This window comes from Pantherophis guttatus, chromosome 3 (genome assembly GCF_059756535.1).
Source record: "Pantherophis guttatus breed Tessera chromosome 3, ASM5975653v1, whole genome shotgun sequence".
Lineage (NCBI taxonomy): Eukaryota > Metazoa > Chordata > Lepidosauria > Squamata > Colubridae > Pantherophis > Pantherophis guttatus.
The window spans coordinates 13,414,658-13,436,023 of NC_142065.1; the positions used below are offsets into that span (position 1 = coordinate 13,414,658).

The following is a 21,366-nucleotide window of genomic DNA, read 5'->3' on the forward strand; positions in this document are numbered from 1 at the left end:
CCATCTCCCTGAGGTCAAACACAACCCTCATGTGGCCCTCAATGAAATCGAGTTTGACACCCCTGATCTAGGCATCAAAATTCTGCTGGGTTTCAATTAAAGGTAACCTCCATGAACCCAAATTTTCTCTCACTTGCTCTATACCATAAACATTCTCTCCAATATTGGCATACTCCATCTTCAATCCAAAGAAACCAATCCTGAAGAAGCTCTGCTCCCTCTATAATTGAAGTCGACACACGATTTTAGATGTGTTATCCGCAAGGCAGCGATTACTCCACGGATACTACTTATAACTTTTCATCAATGTCTTCCATGGTGTTAAATATTTGTTTATGTATTCATGGCACCCTCCTGTTCCCAATCAACTTAACTTTGTCCTCCTTAACAGCCCAGTAGGATCTGATGATAGACCACATGGTGAGGAATATTGTTATATCATTTCATTCATAGAATCCTTCTCAATTGGTTGGGCAGGAAAAAAAAAGGTAGGAAGCAGGAAACACACACGCACACCCTTCACAAAATAAAAGGGGCAAGAAGACATCTACAGAAAACAATACTACAGAGCAGGATAAAATGGGGAGTATTTTTTTTTCTCCAAAGTGATGGGATAAAAATATTTAGAAAAATAGCACCAACCACTACCTTTCAAGCCAAGTGCTCTATGGCAGAAGAGTAGGCATAAATAATACAGTGATGAAACCTTAAACTGAAGAATATTTAGCAATCTAAAACTGTACACAGAGACAGCCCAGATCGTGTGCTACCCTGTTTCCCAGAAAACAAGACCTCCCCGGATAATAAGCCCAATCGGGCTTTTGAGCGTATATGGTCAAATAAGCCCTCCCCAAAAATAAGCCCTCCCCAAAAATAAGCCCTCCCCAAAAATATTTAAGCACATGCACAGCCGGTCCCCGCCATTTCCTCGAGTTAGGGTTAGGGAGACAGAGGTGGAAATCAGGTAAGACGGCAAGAGGAACCCATCTTGCTCCACACGCGCCAAAATAATAAGACCTCTCCCAAAAATAAGGCCAAGCACTTATTTTGGGGCTCAAAAAAATATAAGACAGGATCTTATTTTCAGGGAAACACAGGTACATTCCAGTTGAAACAATATCTACCTAAAAGCCCCTTATTTATCTGCGAACAGTCATTGACCCAGGAGATATCAGAAACTACCCAATAACTCAAGAGACACACAATCAGCTGACTTTTCTAGCTGACGTACATGAGAGAGCAAGTACAGCAGAAATGAGTTCAGCTCAAGAGAAACTAGTAGACATTGCCATGGTGTGCAAACTCCTACACAAGATGTAATAGAAGCAATGAAGATAAAGCCGTCAAGGAACAAAATCGTATGCAGAGAAACAGTCCCACGTTTTGCAAATTATAAAGGAAACTTTATAAGGATAGCCATTAAAAAGCTACATGTTTCACAACCTTGGCAGATGTGCTGATTTGCACTCCCTGAATATGATAGGTAGGAAAGCTTGGAAACCAGTGATTCAATATATTCAAGACCCCAAGTGTAATAAAAGCAATATTTTAGTAAGAGATGCATCAGAGTCTGAGGATCTTAGCACATACAGGGGCACTTCTGGTAGGGGGTGATGTTGTATCTGTCTTATGACACCACTAAAGGTGCAGCATCAAGTCATAGCCATGTAAACATCCTTCTGTGTACAGAGCATGAAGGATATTATAAAAATACCTGGGTGTAACAAAAGTAGTCAAAAAGTGGAAATTGGTTTGTCTTTCATCATCTAGGTATCCAAGACTCACTTGTTTTATGCTCCAGTATGGCTTTACCTGCCACCAAATAAAATATGGAGATAGACCACCGCTTCTGAATCTCAGTGACTTTAAGATGGTTAGACTTCAATTGCCAGAAATCCCCAAGCTGGAAGTTGAAATCCAAGCAATGTTCACATCAGGCGTCCTGAAGTTCAGAGAGTTGGAAGTCCACCCATATTAACACTGCTGAGGTTCAGAAAACACTTGGATACAACAAACCCATCAAATGCCTTAAGATCCCTGCTAGGTTTCTATTAACACTTGTGTAGAAACTTGCTCGGTTTACATACAATCTGGTTCCTCTTAATCCACTTCTTGTAGAATCCTCTTTCTAGCAATATGCAAATACACAGCATCATTCCACAGGTTTCCCTCAACCACAATGGTAATTAAATGCATAACCTATTCCGGACCATGTTGTGGACTTTCGGTTTGATATTTTGCACTCCCATGACCATTTGACCCTTGAGGAAACCAACTGGCACATTGCCAGATCAAGCTTTGTAAGCCCTCCTTCTTACAAAGTCTGCTCCATTGATTCCTATCTCCGCCTCTTGCTTTTCCTCTAAGCCACGGGTGTCAAACTTGCCGCGTCAAGTTGATGTCATGTGACGTATCATGACTTTTTTTTCCTTCGCGGAGCTGGTGTGGGCGTGGCCTGCACGTGACGCACCCAGCCCTCGGGCTGCCAGTTGGACACCTCTGCTCTAAGCAGACTTCCTTCCTTCCACGAGGCTTATTGTCAAATAATCTCAACTCCCTCTCAATAATTAGGTTGTAAAGGACAGATAATAAAATGGTCCAGTTCACCATTCACAGTTCCCTCTGGAGTAAAACGTTTCTTTGCACCCCATGCAAAGAAGCCGCTTAATTATTTTCATAACTTAAAAAAACACAGACCTAGAGGGAGCAGAAACAAAATGATGCCAAGGATAAAATAGCGTTCTTGAGATTAAGAAGCTGATTTTAAGAGTTCACAGCATCTCTCTTTGCACTCGCGCACCCCGAGATGCAAAAAAAAAAAAAAAAAGAGGGGGGGGGGGAAACAGTAGTTATAATCCTACAATTATTGGTAAAGCTAATTGGTAGCTTCTTCCTGGCTGTGTTTTCATGTTGTCAGTAGGGCAGTAATGAAAACGGAGCACCGGGTTTGAGAACAGAATGTCTGTAGACTTGTTTACCACATATCCGACAACAGCGTCTGGTTCAACAGGCATGGCAAAGAGGCAGTGATTTAAGGAGCTCTGAATGCTTCCATGTAACAATGCATTGCATGCAGACACAGGCAGAACCCCCAGCCAATAGAAATTGAAGTTTCTCCCCAACAAGAGACGAGGCAAAAAAAGTCGCAACGTACAGGAATGGCTGTGAAGTGGAAAATTCTTTTGCTAGAGCCAAACAAAGCCCTACATTATTCCTGAGCTTACAAGCTTGCAAGAAATACCCTCCAAGCAATTAGCCGGCAGAACATTTCAGCTTGGGATTCTTCCTCTTTGCTTGTTAGCTCTCTTTTCTTCCCCCCCTCCCACCCAACCGCCACTCCAGGGATTAAAAATTTCCAAATTTCCAAATTTGAGCTACCAGCTCCAAGTAAGCCTTCCTACCTTTGAGGAACTGCTGCCTTTCCATCAGGTTTGAAGAAACCAAGGCTGTGTAGTCCTCTTCTGAGAATCCTGGTTTGCAAGTGGGCCTGACGGTAAGATCCCCATTGTGTGCCTGCAGCGATGAAGAGAAGAACCCCCCCAAAAAAGTACCATGAATTGGGTTGCGTAAAAGAGGGGAAAAGGAGGGAAAGAGAGGGAGGGAGGCAGACAGCTTTTTGCAGCAAGCGTGCAGGTGTCTGCAAACAGCCAAGCTGGCACAACAGTAACAGGTTCATCATGTCGATAACATATTGCAAGCTAAGAAGCAAAAAAAATAAAATAAAAACCAAGCAACCCCAACAGGAATCTAGCATATTACTTCCCAGAAGTCTGGATGCCAAAGATAAGTGAGGAGAGGGGAAAAGAAAAGAATATTAAACGAGGATGGGGTGAGTCATGCAAGCTGTACATCGTAATACTTTCTGTCCAGCAGCAGTAAAGGAACCCTAGTGGCTAGGATCAATACCAAATCAAGCCATGGTTAAGGAAAGACTGACTCGCCCTCGCTTTAACACAGAATTGGAAAATCCATTTAATCACCCTGTTTGGCTCTATTTGCCCAACAATAAGGACCCGCTGGAGTTCAAGTTAAAGCTACGGCAAGATGCTGTTGGTTTGTATACCCAGACCACGCTTCCCTTAACAAATCAATGTGGAATTGCTGAGCAATCACCAACTGGTAGACAGAGAAAGGGGGGAAAAACTGCCAAGAAGCCAGCCGAACATCCCTGGCTGATCTGCAAAGTGAAATCCAGGAAGGTTAAGAAAGCACCCCAGAGAAATAAATAATAATAAAAAAACATACAACATAGGCAGATCTTTCTCCTCCTTCCTGGGCTAACTGTGCAAAGCAGGTTAATTTTAAGGAGCATCACATATCTGTTCCAAATTTTCAATAGGAAACCTCCAGCTTTTGGCTTCATAATCTCTCCCCTTTGGGGATAGACAGATAAAAACAGATCCGTCTTCAGATGCAAGCTGGACAAAAAAAAAAAGGCCAGATTTTTCTCTCCAAGCCTTGAAGAGCTGACTAGGAAAGAATCAATTCCGTTCGTGCCTGGCTTTCCAGACCTAGCAGCTCAATTTGACTCCAGCTAATATGTCAGCTTGAAACTAAAATGCTGGGTTTTGTGAGTGACTTGTAAATAATCAAATTCCCACGGTAAGGAAGACACTAAGATTTAATGCAAGGAAGCGTTGTTTTCATGCTGCTCCGGGAACTCATTTGGAGATTTAGATGAGGGCAGTGGGTTCAAAGCAGCCAGGGGTGAAATCGAGCAGATTCTGGAGAACCGGTAGCGGAAATTTTGAGTAGTTTGGAGAACCGGCAAATACCACCTCTGGCTGGCCCCCGAGTGGGGTAGAAAAGAAGATTTTGCAATATCCTTCCCCTAGGAGTGGGGAGAGAATGGGGATTTTGCAGTATCCTTCCTCTGAAGTGGGGTGGGAATGGAGATTTGGCAGTATCCTTCCCCTGCCATGCCCACCAAGCCACGCCCACCAAGCCACACCACGCCCAAGCCACGCCCACAGAACCGGTAGTAAAAAAAATGGATTTCACCACTGAAAGCAGCCCCAGATCATAAAACCAAGGGACCTACACCTAGTAGCAATTTTAAACCACTTCCCCAACTGCTTTTACCCACCCTTTTACAAAGGGTCCTCACTAAAGATCTAACAGGCAGGAGGAAACCGAAGCAGATTCAGCCAAGCAGGAATTTTAAATAATTATGAACAGAAGGAAAGCCACATAAAACCTAGATGGGTGTAAGAGAGTGTGAGAAAGAGAAGGAGTGATACACAAAGCTCATCTCCCAGGCTGACAAGCTTACTAAGCAAAAAAAAAACCCCCAAGCTTGTGTAATCTCTGCAAAAAAAATCACACGCCTGAGGCAGAGAAGTGCCAGTTTCCATCTTTCAGGAAAGTGAATCTTCCTGGGAGCTCTCAGAGGTTGCTGGTTTTAAAGGAGTTGAGTTTGGATCAAAATCCTTCAGAGGATTCCAACCACTCAGTGATTATGGGGGACCTAGTGCCAGCGGTGGGTTTCAAAAATTTTTACTACTGGTTCTGTGGGTGTGGCTTGGTGGACATGGCATGGCTTGGTGGGCGTGGCAGGGGAAGGATATTGTAAAAACTCCATTCCCTCCCCAATTCAGAGGAAGGTTACTGCAAAATCCCCATTTCCTCCCAATCAGCTGGGACTTGGGAGGCAGAGAATAGATGGGGGCGGGGCCAGTCAGAATTTTTACTACCGGTTCTGTGGGTGTGGCTTGGTGGGTGTGGCGTAGCTTGGTGGGCGTGGCTTGGTGGGCATGGCAAGGGAAGGATACTGTAAAATCTCCATTCCCTCCCCAATTCAGGGGAAGGTTACTGCAAAATCTTATCTCTGGTACTTATCTCTTCCCACCTTTGGCTATATCCATGTTGCTTGTATCTTTACAACTGATATTGGTTTTATTGTTTCCTAGTATGATTTGATTGCTTATTAGTATCCTATGACTATCACCAAGTGTTGTATCTTATGATTCTTGACAAATATGTTTTTTTTTCTTTATGTTCTTTATGGAGCATATGCACCAAAGACAAATTCCTTGTGTGCCCAATCAAATTCCTTGTGTGGCCAATGAAGAATTCTATTCTATTCTATTCTATTCTATTCTATTCTATTCTATTCTATTCTATTCTATTCTATTCTATTCCATTCCATTCCATTCCATTCCATTCCACCCTTACCCCTACCCCTTCCTCTCCTCTCCTCTCCTCCTCTCTTCTACTCCTATTCTACTCCTATTTCTATTCTATTCTATTCTATTCTATTCTATTCTATTCTATTCTATTCTATTCTATTCTATTCACCTTTTAAAAGAGGGTGGGAGGAGAGACAGAAAAATAGTTCCATCCAGATTGTGCTGTCGTCTAAGATAGGCTCTCCACCCACCCAAAAGCAAGGGTCAAGGCAACCCACTGCTGAAGGGTTATTCTTTCCGTTTGAGAGAAGAGTGGAAAGCATCTTCTGTCCATGTAAAACAAAATCAAAACACACATTTTCAGGGAAGTCAAGGCAACCTGGACAGCAATAGACAAGCTCTGGAAATCTAAATTTCAGACGTACAAAATGCAGAAGACCGGAGAGCAATGAAGGCGATTCTCTTCCAACTAGCCAGGTCACGGTTCATACCATTTTACAAGCACACACGCTAAAGCAGTGGTTTTTTTTCAACCTGAGCTACTTTTAAGACCAGTGGGCCTTAACTCCAAGAATTCCCCAGCCAGCTCTGGTACCTGAGGAATTCTGGGAGTTGAAGTCTACACATCTTCAAATGGACAAAGTTGAGAAACATTGCTCTTAAAGCTATAGAAACTAGGAGTGAACAAGCAAAGAAAGTTACATAATAACTCCTATTTTTGTTTTAGTGGAAGGGCCCTACCCGCTTTAAAAAAGCAGTGTCAGCATAAAATAAGGTGCTCCCCCTCAATGATAGTCCCTATCCTGGATCTAGTATCTATTCCAAGCCACTATCCAATAGCTTTGCCCTGCTCTGTGAATGCCCCACTCATTACAGGCAAGGTGACTGAGCCCTTTCATTAGGTTAGCTGCTGTCTCCATCCCTTTAGATCAGTGGTCACCAACTGGTGGTCCGTGGACCACTGGTGGTCCATGAGAAAATTTTGGTGGTCTACAGAAAAATTATTTGCATTTTTTTATATTGCACTAAATCAGGGGTGCTCAAACTACAGTCCCTGGGCTGGATATGTGCAATGGAAGTTTGTTTTGCAGCAGAGAGTCTCCCCCTTCGGGAACTTTTTGTGCGGGTCGGAGGGGGGCAAAAATTCCGACTTGGGGTCTGCTTCAGCCTCCTGGTGTGGGGCTTTGGGCAAAGGCTAGAGAGAAGCACCGCTGGTGGCAAAGAGCCGGAGGGCCATGTTCCAGTGGGACTGCCTCAAGGCCTGGAACTGACTGACCATCTCAGCCCGCTGAGCCTCCAGGCACCGGTACCTGGCCTTGCACTCCTGCAAGTCTTCCCTCTGCTTGGAAGGCCTATGCTCGTAGTCCTCAGTGAGGTGCTTCTGCTGAGCCTCCGTCTCAGTCAGATCCAATTTGAATTGAGCCAGCTGTTTTGCCAACTCTTTCTTGTGGTGGCTGCTTAGCTCCAACAACTGCTTCCTGTTGGGGCCCTAAGGAGCCTGGGCCGGCATGTGAGTAGTGGCTGGGAGGGGAAGGGTAAGGAGAGGCTGGGGAGGCGCCCTTTGACACGAGTGACATCAAGTTGGCCATGCCCACCTATTCACATGCCCACCTAGCCACGCCAACCGGTCATTAGGCAGATCATATTAGTGGTCCGTGGGATTTTAAATTATGAATTTAGTGGTCCCTGAGGTCCGAAAGGTTGGTGACCCCTGCTTTAGATCATGTCACCAATCAGCAGGGAGAGACACCCACCAATCAGAGCCCTGAAGAGCCGGAACGGAGAAAGTGTAATTTCTGGATTCTGGATAAGCTTTTCCAGCTTGGTTTGTCTCTGTCTAGCAACCATATTCCACTTTGCATCTCCCAAATTAAATAATGAGAGAATATCAGGGTGGAAACAGCCCCATGGAAGAGGAAGGAAACTTATACCAGGGTTATTCAACACGTTAAATCCTGCAGAATGGGGGGGGGAGAGAGAAACGGAAGTAAATTGCAGTTTTATAAGGGAAGAGATTGAACCAGGCAGTGAAACTAGCACCTACGTACCACAAACAGAATCCAAAATTATTGTTATTATTATTTTCACATTGCAGCTAAGAAAAGCTGAGCTGCTGCCTCTTAAAGCAAAAGCTCATTTCAGAATACCCGTTAAAGTGGATTAGTGCAAACACACCCTCCTGTCTTGTCCAAATAAGGTAGCGGAGGGTGGTTTTTTTTTGTTTTTGGGTTTTTGTTTTGCTCTCCGGTCTGGTTTATTTGGAAGCCGAAGGCAAAGCTAGTGTGGGAAGAGATGATGGATATAAAATGAATTCAACCCAGTGCTAAAGGAGAGGGCAAAAGGCCATAAAGAAAGGACCGGGTAGTAGTGCAACTAGCAAACCAGAAGAAAGGGGTATCTTTAGGACTTCTGACACTTTCCAAAACACACTTGAATCACACCCACTCTGAGTCAGCTGACCTCACCTCCAAGCAAACAGATGACAAATCATTCCGGATTTTAATACACTTGGAAAGTATAGAGCAGAACCGTGGCACCTTAAGAGCGACACATGCTACTTAAAAACCAGCACATCCCAATAACTTAAAACTGTTACTACAACCCGTGGGATAGAGATGAGGACAATGGGAAACCTAATGTGGAAGGCTGCCAGGGTACACATCATGCTCCAACCACATCAAGAGACAGTTTGGGACAGACTGACAGAAGCCATCACACTCAATTTCAAATATCACTACCTGTTGGTTTTTTTTTTTCTTCTCCCTCCTATAAAATGTCTTATATTTATTTATTTTATTTTATTTATTTAGTTTGTCAAACATGAACCAGAAAACAGGTGTAAGTATAAACATGGACATGAACCCAGGAAATGAGTACAAATAAATGGGGACGGTAGGACAGGGATGGTAGGCACACTGCTGAGGAATGGGATGAGGTCCAAGGTAGATAGTTTAAGGTTAAGGTTTTGGGGGTTTGAGGATGTAACAACCGAGTCAGGTAGTGCATTCCACGCACTGACCACTCTGTTGCTGAAGTCGTCTTTTCTGCTCAAATTCTCTCCCAAAAAGCAAATCCCTTCCAAAAGAGGGTTTGATGGGTTAACAGGGGATGAGTAATGAGCTCCATTAGCCAATAAACACATCTTGCATTCTGCTTTTAAAAGAGCAGCAAGGCTGCGTTCAGACAAGCTATTTCACCAAGTCTGGGAAAGCGGTGTTTTGGAGAGCATTCCTTAGCCTGGTCTTTTTTTGCAGCTTCGTTTGCGGAGGGGAAGGAAAAGCCGGCCGGCTTGAGTTACGGATTCCAAGCTCAGTGGCCATGCTAAAAGCCCAGACAAGGGTTAATTTACTAACCTAGTTTAGAATGTTGTGTGAATGCAGCCAGAGGACAATTCCCCCCCCTTCCTTTTTTTTTTTCTTCCTGAGAACGAACAGAATCCTACACGGGTTGATATGGAATGAAATGTAATGAAACCCGGTTAAGTTCACCCAGACTCCCTTGCCTTGTTTAAAGTTAACGTAACGCCTTTCCATTCCCTTTATTTTATTTTTTTCGTTAACCCTCCAAGCGCGCAACTTCAACCTAAGCCGCCGAGTCCTCATCTTTTTACCACGCTGGGTGACACGGGCTCAGAAAGGCACAGGCGAGAAACACACGTAAGAAGTTCTGGGAGATCCCCGTGAAACTTTTATTTTTTTGGGGGGGGGGGGTTTGGGGTAACAAAAGAAGAAAGCGAAATTCTTTCTTCTTTTGATGGAAAAGCTCCATCAAACGCGTACTTTTCTCGAGGGCTCTCTCTCGCCCGCGCCCTTGCTCGCTCCAAACCGACACACCGCACGTCGGGATGCTCAAGCCAAGAGAGATTTTTTATTTTATTTTTTTAAACTCAGGTTTGTCTCGCCCGGCTTCGCCGCCTTTCCCTGCGACGTTCCGCATTCGCCCAAACGATGCGACCCCCACCCATCCACCCACCCACAGCAAAAAGGATTTCTTCCGTCCTCCAAGCGTCTGTGTGAATAGATGGGGATGGGGGTAGGGGGGGGGAGAGAGAGAGAGACGATGGAGAAAGCTGTGTGAATGCATCTCAGCTAGAGAACACAAGCCAGCATTGTTGCAGAAGCTGTGCAAAAAAAAAAAGAGAGAGAGAGAGAGAGCCAGCGAGAACTTGGACGGGGGGTTGCGGGGGCGGCGAGGGGGGGGTTGCGGGGGGAAGCTTTGACACCGGCTCTTCCCTCCCTCTCCCCCCGCCGCCCCAGGCCGGCAGGCAGGCAGACAGACAGACAGACAGACGTGAAGCCTCTCAATTGCACACACGGAATCTATTGCGACGCGATAGAAGAGTGAACAAAGGGGAGGGGGGCGAGAAGAAGGGAAAAAAAAAAAAAGCAGGCATAAATCCCGGCTCTTCTCTCTTCTTCTCTCTTCTTCTTCTCCTCCTCCTCCTCCTCCTCTTCCCCACACACCACCCGCCTTTCCCATCTCTCTCTCTTTTTTCCGCAGGCAGGAATCTCACGCAGGGACCCCCCCCCCACAATCCCTCCGGCAAAGCCGGCAATCCGCCGAAACCCACCACCCCCCCATACACACGCCGGCACAGGGGGGGGGGATGCAGAAAGGCAAGAGAATTGGGGGGAACCGCAAAGCGGCGGATGGGCATCGAAGGAAGAAAGCCGGGCGGGCGGGCGGTGGGTCCTTGGGTAGCCCCGGTTTAAGGGGGAGTCCCTTCCCTCAAGGCGAGTGCCGGGCGTCCAAGCTCTTTCCACCCCCTCCCGTCCCTCCTGCCCGCGGGCGCAGCTGCTCCAACTTACCCTCGCCCAGCTCCAGCGGCAGAAGAGCAAGAGAAGTAGCATCCCCCAAGCGGTGGGCATCTCCGCGCCGGTTCCCGTTGCCGGGCTCGGGCTGGTTGGTTTTGCAGCCGACGCCTCCCCGCCAACTCAGCCCGGGCTGGGTTCAATCAAGAAGTAAATAAAGAAAGAAAGAACCCCGAGGATCCGCCGGCTTTGCCCGCCCGCCGAGCTTCTTCTTCTTCCCCGGCTTGCCTGGTCTCTTCCCCTCCCTTAATTCCTCGCAGCCGCTTTGAACTGCAGGTGAAGCGCTCTCGGTGCTGCTCCCGCGAAACCCCGCCTCCCAAGCCCGGCCCGGCCCACACGGCGCGGAGTGACAGGAGGCCGGCCGGCCTTAAAGGGACCGCGGCGGGGAAAGGCGGCGGGGCTGCCGTGGCCGGCAAGCGCGTGTGTGAGCGCCTGGCCGGGGGGAAAGGGAGCCGGGCTGCCCCTCCGCGCGGGCCACAAGCTCCGGCAAATCCGCGGAGGTCTTCCCGCGTGGAGGCGGATCCCGAGTGGGTGGGAAGCCTCGCCTCGCGCCGGCTTCAGAGATGCGGGCAAACCCCCTTTTGGCTCCCCTCTCCCTTCCCTTCCCCCCGCGGGTGGGCTCCGTGGGGTTCCCCGTGGGGCCGGCGGAGCTTGAATCGGCCAACTGGGGAACCCCGGGATGGGACCTTGTCCGACGCCGCCGCCGCTGGCCACGCTTCCACCAGCTGGCGGGTCTCGAGCCATCGAACTTAGCGGGGGCGGGGGGGGCGGGGGGACGGAGTTCTGCGGACGCGGGCAACAGATTGGCCCGGGGTGTGGGGTGTGTGGTGGGGAGATGCGGAGAAATGCGGGGGGCGGGGGCTCTCCCCCAAGGTGGTTGCGATCCTAGCGGGGTGCGCGAGCGGAACGTGGACACGGGAGGCAAGACGGCTGGAATCGCCCACAGGGCACACACCCTCTCTCTCTCTTTCCCTCCCTCTCCCTCTCTTTCTTTCTCTCTTTCCCTCTTCCCCCCCCTCTTTCTCTCTTTCCTTCCCTCTCTCTCTCTTTCCCTCTCCCTCTCTTTCTCTCTCTCTCTCTTTCTTCCCTTCCTCTCTCTCTTTCCTTCCCTCCCTCTCCCTCTCTTTCTCTCTTTCCCTCCCCCCCTCTCTCTTTCCTTCCCTCCCTCTTTCTCTTTCCCTCCCTCTCTTTCTCTTTCCCTCCCCCCTCTCTTTCTCTCTCTCTCTCTTCCCTCCCTCTCCCTCTCTTTTTCTCTTTCCCTCCCCCTTTTTCTTTCTCTCTCTCTTTCCTTTCCTCCCTCTTTTCCTTTCCCTCCCCCTCTCTCTTCCTCTCTCTCTCTCTTTCCTTCCCTCTCTCTCTTTCCCTCCCTCCCTCTCTTTCTCTCCTTCCCCTTCTCTTTCTTTCTCTCTCTCTTTCTTCCCTCCCTCTCCCTCTCTTTCCCTCCCCCTCTCTTTCTCTCTCTCTTTCCTTCCCTCACTCTTTCTCTTTCCCTCCCCCTCTCTTTCTCTCTCTCTCTCTTTTTCCTTCCCTCTCTCTCTTTCCCTCCATCTCTCTCTTTCCCTCCCCCTCTCTCTCTTTCTCTCACTCTCTCTTTCCTTCCCCCTCTCTCTCTTTCCCTCCCTCTCTCTCTTTCCCTCCCTCCCTCTCCCTCTCCCTTCTGTAAGGTGTGAATTCGGTCTTGCAGAGAGGGCAGATAAACGGGAGATGGGCTCCTTGCATACGTTGCCGAGAGCTGGCGAGTTATTCCCACGGGTTTTTCAGAAGGAGGCCCTTCAATTGTCGCTGAATTTTGCTTCCAAGTAAAAGTGGGAAGTGGAGCAGCATGACAGTGTAATATACCCGGCTAGCCTCGGATGTATGGGCTAGAAAGGGGGGAAAAAACCATTTGTTAGATGGCAATGGCAAACCACTTGTGTACTGTTATGGTACTGTTGGCAAGAAGACTGTGTGGGATTAGTAGAGTGGTGAAAGTGCCAGGAGACAGTGAGTTCTAGTCCCACTTTAGGCATGAAAGCCAGCAGGATGACTTTGGCCAATCACTAGTTGAGTTCTAGAGATCATAGGCTGGATAACTTTGAGCCAGCCACAACTCCCTCAGCCCAACCCACCTCACAGGTTGTTGTGGGGAAAAATAGGAGGAGGAAGAAATATTGTGTGTGTTTACTGCCTTGAGTTATTTATAAAAATAATAAACCCGAGTTAAAAATAAATTTTAAGAACCGTTTCTGTAGTATTATAGATAGTATTGTTGGCAAGAAGACTGGGTGTGGTCTATGTAAGTCGACGGGAGTCAGCTCCTCTCAATAGATACTGCTCCCAACGTTTAGAGTTTAGCATGATAGAGACTCAGGCTTGGGAGCTTATCTTGGAGCTCATCTACACCAGCTTCTTTCCCATGCAGGGCTCCTCCATTAAATGTGCTTCAACATAGGGCCTTCTGGGCTCTGTTGAAACATCTCCAGCCAATGGCATCCATGAAGAAAGGTCTATAAAATCACAGGTAGTGTTGCAGTTGAGGCCTTATGCTTGTATAAGGATTATGGTTGTGATGATGATGAGGTGTGGTGGCGCAGTGGTTAGAATGCAGTACTGCAGGCTACTTCTGCTGACTTCTGGCTGCCAGCAGTTCAGCAGTTCGATTCTCACTGGCCCAAAGTTGACTCAGCCTTCCATCCTTCCGAGGCTGGTAAAATGAGGACCCAGATTGTTGGGGGCCATAGGCTGACTCTGTATACGCCTTAGAGAGGGCTGTAAAAGCACTGTGAAGCGGTATATAAGTGCTATTGCTATTGCTATCCCATCATCATGGTGGGATTTTTACCCTCTCAAATTCCCACCGAGACGGTCCTCTGCAAAGGAGGATCTACCACTCTACTGTTCATCACATCTTACCATCAGAAAACATTTCTTCATGTCCAGTTCAACTTTACAAAACCATGGTTTGTTGCCCTGACTTCGGGAACAATGTTGAACAATTCCTCATCACTTTTTATATATAGATCTTCAACTCTCAGGTCTCTAACAGTATTCTCCAGGCTAAAAAAAGGTAGTGGAAGTTAGTTCTTGCTTCCAGGCTCCTTATTTCTTGGATTGCTGTCCTCTGCCCATGGCGTAGTTGATTAATATCCATCCTAAAATATGTCCACATCAGGTGCAAAAACCTCAGTGTCAATCTGACAGAATAAACATAATGGTGCTTTCAAGTGAGTCTTAACTTCTGGCCACTGCCTGGACAGCTCCCTGCAGTTTTCTTGGCATAAGCTAAAGGTAAAGGTTCCCCTCGCACATATGTGCTAGTCGTTCCTGACTCTAGGGGGCGGTGCTCATCTCCATTTCAAAGCCGAAGAGCCAGCGCTGTCCGAAGACGTCTCCGTGGTCATGTGGCCGGCATGACTAAATGCCAAAGGTGCACAGAACGCTGTTACCTTCCCACCAAAGGTGGTCCCTATTTTTCTACTTGCATTTTTTATGTGCTTTCGAACTGCTAGGTTGGCAAAAGCTGGGACAAATAACGGGGGCTCACCCCGTTATGCGGCACAAGGGATTCGAATCGCTGAACTGCCGACCTTTCGATCGACAAGCTCAGCGTCTTAGCCACTGAGCCACCACATCCCTTTTCTTGGCATAGAAACGTAATAATTTTTTTAAAAAAAATCAGAAGTGGTTCGCCATTGCCTTCTTCCCAGGGCTGGGAGAGAGTGACTGGCCCAAGGTCACCCAGCTGCCTTTGTGCCTAAGGCAGGACTAGAACTCTCAGTCTCCCAGTGCCAGAGATGGTATTCAGCCAGTTCTGACCAGTTCGGGCGAATCGGTAGTAGCGACCTACAAGTGGGCCCACCAGGGTGGGTTCTACTTACCTTTACTACCAATTTGCAATGGGATCGCGTGCATGTGCACGCTTTGCTCACGTATGCGCCTTGCTTCTGCACATGCGCAGATCGCTTCTGATGATGTCAGGGTCAGTGGGCGGAGCCTCCCACCGGTTTTACTCCCGGTTCTATAGAACCGGGTCCGAACCGGGGGCAACCCACCACTGGGGCCCACCCACCTACCCAGACGCAATTCTGTCCTATATAGCTGTGTTTTTGACATCGCACACATGTGTGGACATCGCACGTGAGCGAATTGTCGTATTTTGTGATACCGCACACATGCACGGATGCCACACGCTCACATTTGCAGTGCTGGGAAAACCGATTGTAACAGTATGTGAAGCCCACCTCTGTCCAGTGCCTAACCTCTGGACAGTGCCTAACCTGCATCAAACTGGGTATACAGGATACAAAACAACAGTAATCTCTCTCTTGCCTGCATCCCACTGTTATCTCATTTCAAACTGCAGTTCACCCAGATATCTAGATTGTGTTGTGCAGTAAACTGTCTACTATACTCTCACCACTCCTTGGTGTTTCTGTGGAATATTTCTTTCTTTCCTTCCATCCATGCATTCCATTCACAAGGAACCTGAGCTTCAGCAGTGCCATCTAAACCAAAAGCCCGTCTACATTAAGACTTTTCCTATTTATCGCCTGTTATGCAGCCCTCCTGCATTAAAATCTCTAATTTTTCCCAGATATTATCCATTATGCGCAGTGGTGAAATCCAAATTTTTTTACTACCGGTTCTGTGGGCGTGGCTTGGTGGGTATGGCAGGGGAAGGATACTGCAAAATCTCCATTCCCTCCCCACTCCAGGGGAAGGATGCTGCAAAATCCCCATTCCCTCCCCACTCCAGGGGAAAGATACTGCAAAATCCCCATTCCCACCCCACTCCAGAGGAAGCATACTGCAAAATCCCCATTCCCTCCCCACTCCTGGGGGAAGGATATTGGAAAATCTCCATTCCCATCCCACTCTGGGGCCAGCCAGAGGTGGTATTTGCCAGTTTTATTTATTTATTTATTTATTTATTAAATTTATATCCCGCCCTTCTCCCCGAAGGGACTCAGGGCGGTGAACAGCCAAGAATTAGTTCTCCCTCTCCCTCTTTTGAACTATTCAAAATTCTCCAGAACCTGCTGGATTTCACCCCTGATTATGCGTTTGTACAGAGATCCCAGAATCCTTGGGTTACATTATATTATATGAGCCGTGGCGGCATAGTGGTTAGAGTGCAATACTGCAGGCTACTTCTCCTGCCTGCCAGCTGCCTGCAATTTGGCAGTTCAACTCACACCAGGCTCAAGGCTGACTCAGCCTTCCATCCTTCTGAGGTGGGTAAAATGAGGACCCAGATTGTTGAGGGCAAGATGCTGACTCTGTAAACTTCTTGGAGAGGGCTGTAAAGCACTGTGAAGTGGTATATAAGTCTAAGTCCTATTGCTATATCAGGGACAAAAGATCAGGTCCACAGCTGAAGGTCCCATGAAACTCATGCCTATTCATTGGAATATTCTCAACTAACAGCCCCTGCTTGACATTAGATAAGGGTCAAGATCCCAATGGTGCTTTTTAAAAAGACAACTGAAGAAGCTTCTTGGATGAGAAGCGAAACATCTTCAAGGAAAAGCAAAGAAAGTCCAGTTGCCTTTTGAAAAAGCACCTTTGGGACAACCATGACCTGGATGACTGAGAATATCCATAAACATGAGGGAATTCAATGGAATTCAAAGGATGTTGGACTTAGTTCATTTGTGGCCACATAGTGATTCTAGGCTGATCTCTCTTTTAACTCCACCCCAGGTTCTGACATTCTTCTTCTATACATTACTAGATGTATTCCTTTCTGCATTTCCATGATCGTTATTGAGTGCTTCTACATCCTCGGTAATATCGCTTCTGCAGTCTAAGTATGTATCTACAGACCATTTTCTGGATTTTTTTTCACCCATGATTCACCTTAAAACCCCCCAGATCAGGTTTATTGAGTGTCTTCCAAATTCACTCTTTATTTATTTATTTTATTCAATTTGTATACCGCCCTTCTCCTAGTGGACTCAGGGCGGTGCACAGCCAAAACTAAAACACATAACAATACAAAATTTAAAATTATTTAAAAGAATTAACTCTTCTCACTTCTTATGAAGTTCTACCTTTTTTTTCTTGCCAAGAGACCTTAATCTTGAAAATGTGTCCCATGATCAAAGAACTCAAACCATTCCCCATGATAATCTCTGCGTAGCCCAGGGGTCTGCAACTTTAAACACTCAAAGTGCCATTTGGACCCATTTCTCACAGAAAAGAAAACACAGGGAGCCACAAAACCTGGGTGGGTGTGGCCAATTTGACGTCACTCACTTCCACCAGTCACATGACCCCCCCCCTAGCCACGCCTGCCCTGCTGGTCATTAGGGCAGAGAACCAGTTGTTAAAAAACACCGGGAACCACAAAACCCTCTCTCTCTCTCCCTCCTTCCCCCCTCTCTCCCTCCCCTCTCTGAATCTCTCTCTGTCTCTCCCCTTCTCTGTATCTCTCTGTCTCTGCCCTAGCCGCTTCTCCATTCCCTGACGTCGCCCTTACCTTCTCAGGCCAGGCAAGGAGTGACTGGGAGGGGAGGGTGAGCAGCAGGGGCAGGGGCAGGGCCAGCCAGTGGCGGGACCACCTGACGGAGCCACAGCAGAGGGCCCAAAGAGCCGCATGCAGCTCCAGAGCCGCAGGTTGCTGACACCCGGCATAGCCAGTTCAATTGCAGTGTTTTTTCCACTTTCCTTCAGCAGGAAAGAAGGAGGAAGATCTCATCTGTGTTCCTAGGTCCTTCAAACTACCCAATTCTCCCAATTCTCCACAGCCTCTTACAGCCTGTGTCATTTGCTTCCATGTGAGTTAGTTCAGTGCAGCAACTTACGTGGGAGGTCATTATTAAATCCTTACGTGGGAGGTCATTATTAAATCCAAGGCTGTGGATAATTGGGAAATTGAAAGCATGACCAGAGCATTGCCAAGAAAAACTACACAGAAATAGCTATTGTGTTTTAAAATGTCAACTTCAACTATAGGAAGACATTATTTTTTGTGACTACAGTATAAACATTCCTAGAAAGAAAATTATTGCCCTTGTGTAGCCTAAGAATTAACAGACCCGTCAGCAATGAACTTGGTTGATGAATAAGTGAACTTGGCACATATTACTGAAATGAGCTTGAACAATGATGATGAAGTTTCCTTTTTAGAGATCTGCCCCTCTGTAGTTCAGATCCTCCATCAACCCTTAACTCCAAGGCTGGGATTTGGAGTAGCAGTAAATATTAAAGACACCTGGCTGCTGTGGGTGGAGTGGTAGAAATGAATGGGTGAGAAATTGGGCCGTAAGGACAGAATTTGGACATCCCTTGTCCGCCAGCTCCTCTGCTATCCAGCAGGATCCCTTCCTCGGTTCCCCAATCAAAATCAAAATCAAGTTTATTAGTCAAAGACCAGAGACCAGAAGCCTACAGGTTGATTTTGGAGTTCCACCAGCTATTAGTGGTGGAGGAACCTCAATCTCCATGACTTCGGGCCAGGTTTGGGGAGGACTCCTGAATCTGTAGCCTCCATTTCAACTTAGATAATAATCTTAGATAATATCACTGTTCATGGTTCTGAGTGATAGTCCCAATCAATTCAGGATTCTGAGCAGGGGTGAAATGCTCCCAAACCACCTGCCTCCATCGCTACCGGATCAGGCAATCCGGTCCGAACCGGGAGCATTTCACCCCTGATACAGATATGAAAAAGTATGCTTTTTATAAGGGACATACGCCTTTTGATAAGATACTGTTGAATTCTGATGAAAAGCTAATTAAGAAGGAGATGACCTTGATTCTCACGGCCCTTATCACTGTTATGTCTGGCCCCTGGGAGGAAATTATCTCACACCCTGTAGTTCCCCCTCCCCCCATATGTATGGCAACCAAGAAACAAAATAAAAAGAATATGGCTTCAGCTAAAGTCATTTTGAGAGTTGACAATCACCTTCTGCATACCTAATCTAAACCTGTCTGTGTTTTGGAGCAATGGCTGTGTGGTCTAGATTTGAAGGAAATCAGTTGAATTCTTTATGAGGGTCAGACTGCTTCTTCCGGCACCCGAAGGCCAGACAAGGAATAATGGATGGAAACTGACCCAGGAGAGATTCAACCTAGAAATAAGGAGACATTTTCTGACAGTGAGAATAATCAACCCATGGAACAGCTTGCCTTCAGAGGTTGTGAGAGCTTCATCACTGGAGGCTTTTAAGAAGAGACTGGACTGCCATCTGTCAGAAATGGTGTAGGGTTGGACTAGATGACCTACAATAGGGGTCAGCAACCTGCGGCTCCGGGGCTGCATGCGGCTCTTTGGGCCCTCTGCTGTGGCTCCCTGTCAGGTGATCCCACTAGTGGCTGGCTCCGCCCCTTGCCCTCCCCTCCCAGTCACTCCTCGCCTGGCCTGAGAAGGTAACGGCGATGGCAGGGGATAGAGAAGCGGCCAGGGCAGAGCAGAGAGATACAGAGAGAGGGGGAGAGAGAGAGACATAGAGAGATACAGAGAGAGAAGGAGAGAGGGGGGAGAGAGGGAGGGAGGGGAGAGAGAGAGATGTCAAAAGGATTTTGTGGTTCCCGGTGTTTTTTAACAACTGGTTCTCTGCCTTAATGACCAGCTGGGTAGGCGTGGCTAGGGGATCATGTGACTGGTGGAAGTGAGTGACATTGAGTTGGCCACGCCCACCCAGGTTTTGTGACTCCCGATGTTTTCTTTTCTGTGGTAAATGGATCCAAATGTCTCCTTGAGTATTTAAGGTTGCAGATCCTTGACCTACAAGGTCCCTTCCAACTCTGTTAATCTAATCTTCATCTATAAGTTTTTTGCACCATCCTAGGTGCCTAATGGATCAGAAGGAATTCCAGAAAATTATTCGAATTCTTTTTCCTCCAATGTTCTGGTAGACAGTTTTACAAGGCACCTGGTAAAATCCTCAAATTTGGAAGTTGCAAGGATGCTCGCTGTGCTTATTCCCTATTGCTTAATGTGACGCTCTGTATTTCAAGGGTGTGCAGCCTGGTGTGGAGAAAAAAGTCTTTTATGCATGCTGACAGAGCAGGAGTGGGATTTTTTTTTTTCCTGGGGTGAGCCCATATTTTGTGCCCTATCTGCGACTCATATCGGTGTGACCAAGATCATCATTGCTATCAAATGAATAGAATTACATGTTCTGCCCTGAATTTTGTTCAGGGGATACTTCGGAATGAAATATCACAGCAGACATCAGCATCAAACAAATCTTGGCTAAACTTGCAAAACCTAAGTGAGGTTACATCTGGTTAGTATTTGGATGGAAGACCACTAGAAAACTCCAGGACCTATAAACTATTAAGAAAATAAGAATTGTGGGAATTTTTAAGAAAAATCCTAAAAGAAGACCATGGCAAACTCCTTTCATATTGATTCAAGCAGGGGTGAAATCTACTTACCTTCCTTACCGGTTCAGAAGTGCACGCACTGGTACATGCACAACACATGCGCTGTTGTGGCTCGCCAGCGGCCTGCGCGGATCGTGGCTGATCCTGACGATGAGGAGGCTGGTGTGGTGTCACGCCAGCAGCCGGCACTCGTATCAGACAGCGAGGAGGCTGAAGAGGATGTGGTGCCAGAGACTCAGCCAGGGCCTTCAGAACCTCCAGAGGCTCCTTCAAGTGGAGAGAGTGAAGTGGAGGAGCTTCTCCTCAATGCTCGAGCACGCAGGGCTGCCAAAAAGCAGGAGTGGCTACTCAGGAGGAGGAGGTCTCCTCGAGAGTAAGGCTTGAGGATAATTGGCCACTCCCTTAGCCTATTTAAGTCACACACCGTTAGTAAGTTTCTTGCTGGAAACAACTTGTAATTATCATCAGAGCATTTTTGGAAAAGTCTTATCGTATCTTGTTTTCTGGGCTGGTTGCCAACCTTTGCTGGACTTTGGTTTATTCTTGCCACTTAATAAATTTGATAAGGACCGTTGGTGTGTGTCAATATCCTCAGGAATCCGGAGCTGGGGCAGAAGATGCGCGTGCAGACCTGCACGTGTGCAAAACCTGTGCATGCACAGAAGGTAAAGAATACATTACTTCCTGGTTAAAACCAGGAAGTAACGACACCCAGGCGGGTGGGCGGAACTTTGCTCTGCCATCGCTACTGGATCGCCGAACCACCCGCCACAATCACTACCGGATCACTCGATCTGGTCCGAATCAGGAGCATTTCCACCCCTGGATTCAAGAAGACTTCATGGACATGGACATGTGATTATCACACCACCATCACAACACACCAAATGTGTTGCCATTTTGTCCTATTGCTTAGCCTATTGTGTGATCCCAGCCAATTGTAGCTTATCCAACAGACCAGGGCTTAGCATTAGGATTCACAACTTGGTGTTCTAAATGCTCCATACTACTACCTCAACTTTTGTTATTTTCTTCTTTCCTGGGCAGGAGAAGATCCATCTGAATAAGACCCTGGACTGCAGCCATTCATCGGTTTTATTTTCTAAACA

The 21,366-nt window shown here is 47.1% G+C and overlaps 1 protein-coding gene across 4 annotated transcripts in view; it reads right to left on the reverse strand.

The window, feature by feature from the left end:
• CDH4 (cadherin 4) overlaps positions 1-11,472 on the reverse strand; it is a 1,168,269-nt gene extending 1,156,797 nt beyond the window's left edge. For all 4 annotated transcript variants that reach the window (XM_087889045.1, XM_087889044.1, XM_087889043.1 and 1 more), the window contains exons 1-2: positions 10,937-11,472; positions 3,402-3,513 (exon numbers count right to left, since the gene is read on the reverse strand). In XM_087889045.1, coding sequence (XP_087745171.1) covers positions 3,402-3,513; positions 10,937-10,996 — 172 coding nt within the window. In that variant the 5' untranslated portion in view covers positions 10,997-11,472. The remainder of the gene's footprint in view (positions 1-3,401; positions 3,514-10,936) is intronic.
• Between the last annotated feature and the right edge of the window lie 9,894 nt (positions 11,473-21,366).